The 9,568-nt window shown below is 39.1% G+C and overlaps 2 protein-coding genes across 10 annotated transcripts in view; one reads left to right on the top strand and one right to left on the bottom strand.

Annotated features, from left to right (window-relative positions):
- LOC124175915 (calcitonin gene-related peptide type 1 receptor-like) overlaps nucleotides 1-9,568 on the bottom strand; it is a 156,960-nt gene that overhangs the window by 37,384 nt on the left and 110,008 nt on the right. The window lies entirely within an intron of this gene.
- On the top strand, nucleotides 153-5,129 carry LOC124175907. Its single transcript, XM_046556539.1, has one exon. The coding sequence runs from the start codon at nucleotides 736-738 to the stop codon at nucleotides 4,375-4,377; it is 3,642 nt and encodes a 1,213-aa protein (XP_046412495.1). The 5' UTR covers nucleotides 153-735; the 3' UTR covers nucleotides 4,378-5,129.

Here is a 9,568-nt window from a genome sequence, read left to right as displayed (position 1 = left end):
GTTCCGTCAATAGCTGGCAACGTTAAAAACTCCCCATAGGGCAGAGGCAGAGCTAGTAACGAATTCGGCGGCGTAAAAGAGATAAAAAATATCTGAACGCAGCCCGAACATGGCGCTACGACTCGCCCCATCCGCAACGCCATCTCGCGTCAATTCAGGGCGAAAGTTAACGATCAGCCGAGACACACCTCCGTGAAGCGTGGATGAAAATACATGGTTGTGGCAGAGGTCGTGAGAGTTAACGGGCAGCGTGTTTCCTGGGCATCGTGGAGACGGCCGGCGTCAAGGTCATGATATAATCTACGTTCAACAACGTAATCGTCTGCTGGCAGTTGAAGCAGCTCGGATCTTACGCGGCGTGGTGACAGTTGTTGGCGTGGCAGGAACAGCATCGCTCGTGCGACTTGCGGGCCGGTCCGGCAGCGACATTTATTTACGTTTCTTCGATTACTCCTCGAGCCGTTGGTTACCGTTGTGTGGAGTTTTTATTTACCGACGCGCCCAATCACGGATGGATATTCTCGAGCTGTACTCGGGGTCACTTGGCGGTTTGCAGTGATCGACTGCAATCTGTCACTGTAAGCTGATTCGATATTTTGCAGTTGGCAGAGCCGTGCAGTGATTCTTTGGTTTTGTGAACTCTGTGAAGACTGGAAGCTGAGGGACGGAAGAAAACCGGAGTGATCATCCGATGTGCGATTGTTAACGTTGAGGGATTCCGAGCATCGAGTTGCGATGAGCAAGCGTGATAGTCCAGATATAGAAACAATGCCAGCCTATCTGAAGGCCATTCAGGCTATCGCGGGTACCACTTCCGGCGAAAAACAACGGACAATCAATACCACTGCAAGGAAAATGGCGGGATACGAGGACTGCGAATCTTCCTCAGAGGATCCTGGAGTACCGGATCCAGATTTTCCGAAGCCGTTGAAGCCGCTGGTTGAAGTCGAGGTTGCGAAGCTTCTGCGATCTTACGAGGGGATAATCAATGCCTTGAAAAGCGACGACATCGTCGTCGTGGCTCGAGTCATTCGAGCCACCTGGTTTTTCGACGGATCCAACAGTAATATCATAAACGCGACCTTCTTCACAACGGAAGTCTTTCCACACATATCGCTCTACGCTCGCTTGAAGACAATAAAAAATTTCGGAATTCATTTGAAGGATACTGCGGTAGCAGCGGAATTTTTCTCAGCCGTGGCCGAACAGTATGGCATTAGTCAGGCCGTCCCGCTGCTCGGAGCTTGCAAGGAAAAGTTCGCGTGGAAAATGATAACCGAGAAGAATATTGTGCTACCGTATAAGGCTGTAGAGAGGTTTTACCGAAAGCATCCGGACCTAGTGATAAAGTACTTGAAACTAAGCTATCCGACCGATAAAACCACGAGGGTCTTTCACAAGATCAATATTCAAGACTATAAAAATTTCTTACCCGAAATTGCGAACAAACATCTCGACGATTTTATCGAGATTTACAATACGCATGAATTATTGCTGAATGTAAAACTTGGCAAGAAGGCGTCTCGCAAATTCATTAGAAAGCGGTTGAAATTGCTCGTCGAACAGCCAAATCGATACTTGAGACTACTCCCCCTGAAAATGGTCAGTCAGAAATTGTCCGATGATGATTTTGCAAACATGTTCAAAAACACGTTTCCTCCGGAAATCGAAGATTTCCGCTACAGTGACGTCAACTCCGTTCTTGAATATTACGAACCGGAAGAAAACAAGGCGACTCTGATTCTCAATACCTTTAAAACCGTGTACGGAAAAGATTTACTCACCTGCAAGTCGTTAATCACATGTGATCTCCTAAAAATCCTGCCTGCGGTAGACAGAGTCCGTCTGGCAAGAATGAAGCTCGAGGACGACACGGAATGGTATCTTGACAATACCGAAAAGTCTTGGAGATGTTACCTACCCACGCTCGAAGCACTCGGTATGATAAAAAGTGAATTAGCCAAGACTTCGGATCCCGGTAAACGTCTTGAACTGTTGTACCAACTAATTTACACTTGCAAGGCTAACGACGACAAGCCAGCATTTTACGGTGTGTTGAATTACATATTTGATAAACACAAGAATGATCAAAAGTTCGTCTTCTACAAGTGTATAAAGAATTTTACACAGTGGTTTGATTTAGAAAAGCTCCACGTGCAGCATTGGCAAGTGTTGGATAAATATATCCAGCTAGTAGAGTTCCACCAAAATTGTTTCACAATCAGACAAGTTCCTGCCATACTAAAAGTTCTACAGTCGGCTCTTTATTACTGTGTGATAAATTGCCGTCCCGTGGACAATTACCTACGATTTTTAATTGACTTAAAAATGAAGTCGTACTATCAAGATTGGAATATGTTCGAGGAGTATCCTGAATTGGAGAGGCTTTTTTTGGACCAAATGATAAAAAATATACCGAAGCAATATCCATTCGACAGTGAAATTTGGAACGAATCAACTCCCAACATCGTTTATTGCCTCGCAACCGCACTCTGGAATCATAACAACCGTGTCAAGAAATCGAGGGGAAGAATGAAAAAATTTTCCATCAAAGATTATCCGTGGATTTTTCAAAAAATTAAAGATTTCGTGTTTACTGAAAATAACCGTGAGGATCTTTATTCAAGGGAGCGTATTCTGTTATTGGTCAGAAAAAACGAATTCGATTTGTATAACGAGTGGATTCGCGATCTCCCTAATTTCTGGGCCTTCAATATGAAGATCACTTGTGACATGCTACACAGACAACATCATCGAGTCTTACGATACTGGCGTGAGTGTTTAAATAATGCAGAAAAATCAGATTTACGTAAAAAGTGGTTATCAATTTTTGTAAAAAAATGTCAATGGTACCAAACCTTACCCATATTCATCTTTAGAAAATCTCTGAGAAGATACCCTAATCCAACAAAATCCGATGCATCGATAGCGACCTTGGCGTTACTGTCCGATGGTGAAACTTTCACGGAAATATTTGAACCTTACGTACCTAGCGATGATAAAATTGACATGGATGACCCCAAAGCAAAATCTAACTACGCAATGGTTAGGGCCATCACCTTAAACGTACAGAAGGTAAATCCGCCGGTCTCCCTAGATTTTATTGGAAAATTCTGCGTGGGAGATTATCTACAAGCAGCGATACGATCACTAGTAAGCGTATGCCATCATGTACCAATCGTCAGAGTAATTCCATTCGCAAAGATGTTGACGGAACGTCGAGTCTCGGTGATGAAACACGGGATCAGACTGATGTACTTGGTCGCACCTCTTGACGAAATATTCACCTACCTTACCGAGCTGTGGATCAACCAAACTCATCCCTCGATCAGAGCGGTGGTATTCGACAAAATTTTCAACCTCTTCTGCAATCAGCCAGATTCTCGTACCTGGAGTATGTTTACGCTGTGCTTGAAAAACTTGACCACAACCGACGACGACGAAGTTTTCAAAAGGCTTACAAAATTGTCTCAAGTGCCTAATCAGTATATTAACGAATACATTACTACGGTTCTCAAAACAATGGAATCGATGGAAGAGAAGGGCAAGATTCCGATGGTATACGTAAATCTAGCGTGCGATTTGATTGATAATATAGATTCTGCCGCTACTAATATTCTTTCTGAGGACTATTCCCAGACTTTGATAGTAAAACATTTGTTTGTTTTTGATTATAATTCAGTTATTTTTGATGTCGGTCAAAGATTTGCTATAGACAGTTATCTTCTTGCGACGAATAGCTATAATGAGGCGAGGTTTAAATTCTTTGGAAATTTCTTTCGGGAAATCGTAAAAGAGCATTGGGACAAATCACATCCTAAATGTTTCAAATTCTACCCAATGAACTTTATGGTTTCCAGATTTTTCAGCGATTTTATTAATAAACCAATCGATGAATATGATGTAAGAATCTTTGAGAGCATGTTGCAAATTTTTAACTCTGCTCTGAAACCGTATCAGGATGCTACTACTTACTTGAATCTTGTTTTTTCGATCGAGTTCAGGAGTTCAACGACCTCGGTAGATTTTGGTACTAGGATAGCGGAGAAGATTTCAACACTTGTCGAGATTTTTACTCCTGAATACATTGTTCCTTTATCGAAACAATTGTCATTTTTTTTATCGTCACGCAAATTCAACAAAAATGAGAGCAGCGAAGAAATCATACTGAATATCATCGAAGTGCTTGTCCAGAGAGGGCAGATTCACTGTACTCTTATTGCTACACATTTGTTATCCGACAATAAATGGAAAAAGCACAGTGACCGTCTCCAGGCCGTTATACATGACTTACAAAAATCCAATCACCCCGGTATCTTGGTAATCCTACACGAATCTTTGGTCAAATTCGATTATTCCGACTGCCTTGAGCACTGATCAATCTGACCTGCGAATAATTCCAAAACTTGTGATATCGAGTGAACGATCAAACTGAATTGTTATGCGAGCAACTATATCACTGTTGGAAAAATTTAACCAAACGTAACGTTCCAGCAGGTCCACTTTATATTTGTGTTATTTTTTACATTTCTTTAGATGAATATGACACACATTTTTGTAATTTTAACATGTGAAATTTCATATCAACATTTAATTTGTAATTTTAAAGTTTTTTTTTCCACTTAGTAATACATTAAAAAATGTTTAAATCAACTCAAAAATTTTAGTGGACCTGCTGGAACATTTTTTTTTTAAACCTTGTAGCTTTTGAAATTTTTCTCTCAGAAGCAAATGGATATTTGGAATTTCAGTATTTTTTTTTGGTTCTTACTTGATTTGTGCACTTAACAATCTATACAATAGATGATCATAGTAGTATTATACATTGGTTTATGTTTTACAAGAATTGTTTGAGTTTATAAAACTCGAAAACTTATTCTGCATTTTTTTCCACTGCGATTGACTTTCTACAATTCGGTCAAGAAAATATATCCTAATTTAAAATATATTTATATTTTTTTTTTTTTTTTTTTACAGTTTTTAATACACGCATTTGTTTTGTGTGATAAACCTTTCTTCACTTGAATACTGCACGGTATACAAGGACCAATATGTTAATTTTTACTCACGTATGTTATTCATGTTTCTACTGTATTACACTCAATATTTTGCAAAATGAAACGATTTTTGAACGAAACAATTCTCACTATTTAGAACCTGTATCCTCATTCACTAATTGTCATGAACTAGTATTGTTAGTGTAATTATACGTTGCTTTGGTTTCTTTTCCAATTTCCAAAACGAAATTTAATAAATTGATACAGAAATTTAGGGCAAGCCGCAGTCTATGTGTATTTTGCGGTATAAAATGTTGCGTACCGATGGTCTGAATCTTTTACAATTTTTCCTTTATTTCGTTACACTTGAGGTTTGGCCAATGTTTTTTTTTAGAATTCTTATCGTTACTCAGTTACGCGATTTGGACTCCTCACGCCTAATTAATCACGTTATAATAATAGCCGCAGGTCGTGAAGTTTTATTTATGCAGGCGCAAATGGAATATGGATTACCTAAGAATAAAACTTCAAACCTCGGAAGTATCGGACGACCGATATGAGCCATGGAAGATGTACGTGGTAGGAAAGTAGCATGTCTCTAAGAATTTTACAAAGTCTTCAAATTATGCACAGTAATGGATGGTATTGGTAGACTATTTCGTATTGAACTGCAATCTCCTAGTTTAGGAACTGGATTATCTTCTTAGAAAATACGACATCGTGGTTATAGGTGGATACAATTTGAAATTTTTCGCCGATTGCTTGTTATTAGTTAATGCCATTTAAGCCAATTCGTATTGATCGACCATCCTCACTTCGGATTGTTGCATGAAGTTGTGCAGATATTACCTTAAAATCAATAAATAGTAACGGTTGGATGGCTGACAATGAGAGTTGTACCCCGGATGGTCCGCAGGATTCGGTATCCCAGAAGAAATGGAAGATTGTAAGTTTATACACGGAGAGACATTTTATTGGAAGATTTATTAAAATGACGACTAGATTTCAATATTTTTTCTCACAGTCTAGGGATCGGTCCGCATTTTATCAGAAATTCCTATGCTGCGTAGTATTTCGCAAAGTTGCCAATTGTCATAGAAATCTGTTCTCGATAATTTTCACTATTTTCTAAAGACGATGGTAAAACATGTGACAATTAGCAACTGTGACTCCAAGTCACTATAGGAAAATCGTGATCGTAGCGCCAAGCACTTTGCGTGGGTTGCGATAATGCGAAAGACCAAAAAGTCGTCGAGACAAATTCACGAAAGTCAAACTACCGACAGTTGAAAACGTAGAAAGACCATAAATAGGAAAACACGACTTGTAGAAAAATAACAATTGAGAGCGCAAAAATATCGACATTTTTTCCCTTGAAGATGGCCATGATCATAAGAAGTAAAATATTAAATTGCGAAAATACCGAACAGTCGAAAAGTCTACTTTTCAAATGTCAGACTCGTGCCTTTGTCGAAAATCTACGAATCCGATCTTATCAATAACGACTGACCGAAGACTCGAAAGGTCGAAATCCCGAAACCCGTCAAAGACGGAATGGCCAAAATACCGAAAGGTTGGACGACGTCAGAAACTCATATATTCTCTGCAACGTTACCCGTATCCGATACCCAGTGTCTGGTGCCATCTAGCATAAGTCTACGTGACTATGAAAACCGTATTGCGGCCTTTCGGGTTTCTGGTCCTTTTGCATTTTGCGGATTGTAATTTTGCTCCTTCTGAACTTTGATTATCGACAATTAATTTTTACGGTTTTGCGGCTATTCGAAGTATTAGCCGCTCTCAAGTTTTACTTCCGGAACTTTCCTTTTTCTGTATCTCCACATTTTGTGCTTTTGTCATTCGTAATTCCAACCGTTCTGAAAATACTTTTTCGGATAAGAGAGCGTTCGGTTAAATGAACTTTCGGGGGAAACAGTTATTTTACCGAGTGATTTATCGAAAATCCCAACTTCGGTACGCTGATCATTCGTTGTTTTAAAATTCGGACCTATTAAATTTCGGGTTTTCGACCCGTCGATTTTTTCAAGTTTCGACTTTTTCACCCCCACCCAGCAATTTGCTATCGTGCTTTGGAAAATGTGACATTATTTTTGTAAGCTTTACCGATTACTCTAAGAATAATTGTACAGAATAAATTCAAAAAGGTCTTAGGTCGTCTGCTAGTTGCATCAATTTACTGGATCCATTGTTTTACTAACATTATACAATTAATATATGTATACGCAGTGGATTACACGGCAGATATTATATTCACGTCGCATGTGACGATTAGAGTTACGTATTTACTTCTTCGCCTCGCTGAACTAAACCTCAACTCAGTTTCAATTTTTTACCTTTCGATTTTTTTTTAATAAATTTGCCTCCCCGCATAAGTAATTTTGCGATAATTATTTCGATACCCAGCAAACTATTTCCGATATGGTGCAAGCGATTAAATGGTATGCCTATTTTTTGCATATGCTATTAAACTTTTCTAATGTATACAATACGCTAAATATACTGTCAAATATTACAATGAATTGTGAAGCGACACATCCCTTTTTTTCTGCATTCTCCTTCATCTCTATTCTGTTATGTTCTAGCGTTTATGTATTCAAATGTATACGTACTGTTCGGTTATTCTCTATTATTTGCATAATATCCATTTGAATTTTGCCCTTGATACTCTTTGACGATCATTATTTTTGTCCTGCAGTATTCATACGTATTCGTTTATTTATTTATTCATTTTATAGCAACGGCATGGCATTTTTTGTTATACGCAGTCTCATCCTTCGATAAGTATATTGTCAGTTATTCAAGTCGAAGATCGATTTATTCGATCATTCATTTATCAGCATCAGATTATGAAGTTGTCAGGTAACTTTTCTTACGAGTGCCATTGAAAAAACTGCTTTTGCGTATTGAAAAACCAAACGGTTTTATGTTCACGACCAAACATTCGTTCACCGTGGGTTGGACTAGTTTATATTTCTTCGAAATTTTGTACGCAGGTATTCTTAAACCTGAACCAAAGTCTTGTGCATCCTTTTAAGACTTACGTCAGGCCCAACTGAATTTAAGGTGCTTTCGCGAAGCGTTAAGTTAATTTTTTCGAAATATTCCGTCACTTGTTTCATTAGTAAAACTTGTTCCATGGTAAGTGCAGCTAGTACTTCGCAAATTACGGGTTCCGTTGAAACGTTCGATTCGAACAGGGTTGGATACGGCAAGTTTGGAATATTAAACAGTGTCAAACCTTTCCACTGAAGGAAAGAGACTGAGCTTCGAATTCTAGGCCCCTCTTATACGATGGATCCCAAATTGAGCTCAAACTTTGTCAGAAATTATAGACCCGCCAGACCGAGGAAGCCAGGCTTACCTCGGTTTTGACATAATTAAGACATTTACATGATAATGTTGTTAACTAGATGATTGATGCGACGTACATTTTCAGAATATTTGCAGACAAGGTTGCGTCTAAACTTTGAAGTTTGTAGCAGTGCAGGTGCAAGTAGTCATAAAGTGGCTGGTGCTAAATTAAAAAAAATCCACTAGCAGAGAGTGAACTGCGCCTGACTTTGACGATTCGCGAGATGTTTATTAAAAAGGTCTACTTAAGCTATTAGCAAAATTTTATTGCTTTTGTGTGTTTTTTTAAATTCATATTTAAATCATTAGTTTTGCAACACACTACTCGTCTCACGTAAACGGTACTATACTAATAGTTATGTTGTATAGTTTTTCATTTTTTTTTCACGCGGAGGAAAAATTTGAAGAATTTCAAATATCACAATGTCGGTGAATACAGGCAATATCGGTTGGTTATGATTCGTGTCATGTCGGGAAATTTAAGAAGACGTGACCCGGCCGAATAAAATCCAATATACGACTGTAATAATTGAAAGGAGAAGGTACCGAATTCTTAGACTCTCGCAATTCAAGATTCGAGAATCGATTCTGTCTGCCAGCTCTGTGCCTCTCCCACACGTCTCTTATATAATTCTCTCATTTAGTTATCAATTCGACTCAGAGCGAGCTGGAGCAACTACTCGTTACACAGCCGACATCCCGTCTTATTGTCAGCTCTGAGCTCGGCGTAACTTCCTTCGGGTAACCGAGGCCGGTAAGTAAAGCCCCGTGCTTCAAGAGTGTACATTGGCACCGAAATTTCGAGCCGCTTTATCACCTGCAAGCTCTACCCTGGAAAGCGTATCCGTACAACGTAACGCGTGTAAGCGAGTAGTCACATCGTGAGTCGACGAGCTGGTGAAACAATATTATGGCATCTGTAGCTCACCGAGTCTCATCCGTGGGTAGGTATAATGCGGATTATTTAAGGGACGAAGTTCCAACCCCCTCGGATCATCCAGCCAACGAAGCAGCCCGTGTACGTGGAATATAGATGGAATATGCCGAAAGTGAGAATCACGTTTTCTCCTAATCATTGTACACTTTGATAAAGTTTAGTTGTTAATCAAGTTCGTATACGTGGATCTTATCTTTAGCTTGTGTGGTTTTAGTCTGCTACCGATTTCTATAATTGTGTTATAGTAAAATAATATTAATTA

This window comes from Neodiprion fabricii, chromosome 2 (genome assembly GCF_021155785.1).
Source record: "Neodiprion fabricii isolate iyNeoFabr1 chromosome 2, iyNeoFabr1.1, whole genome shotgun sequence".
NCBI lineage: Eukaryota > Metazoa > Arthropoda > Insecta > Hymenoptera > Diprionidae > Neodiprion > Neodiprion fabricii.
The sequence above is the reverse complement of the archived record's forward strand: the minus strand, read 5'-3'. Positions and strand labels throughout refer to the sequence as shown.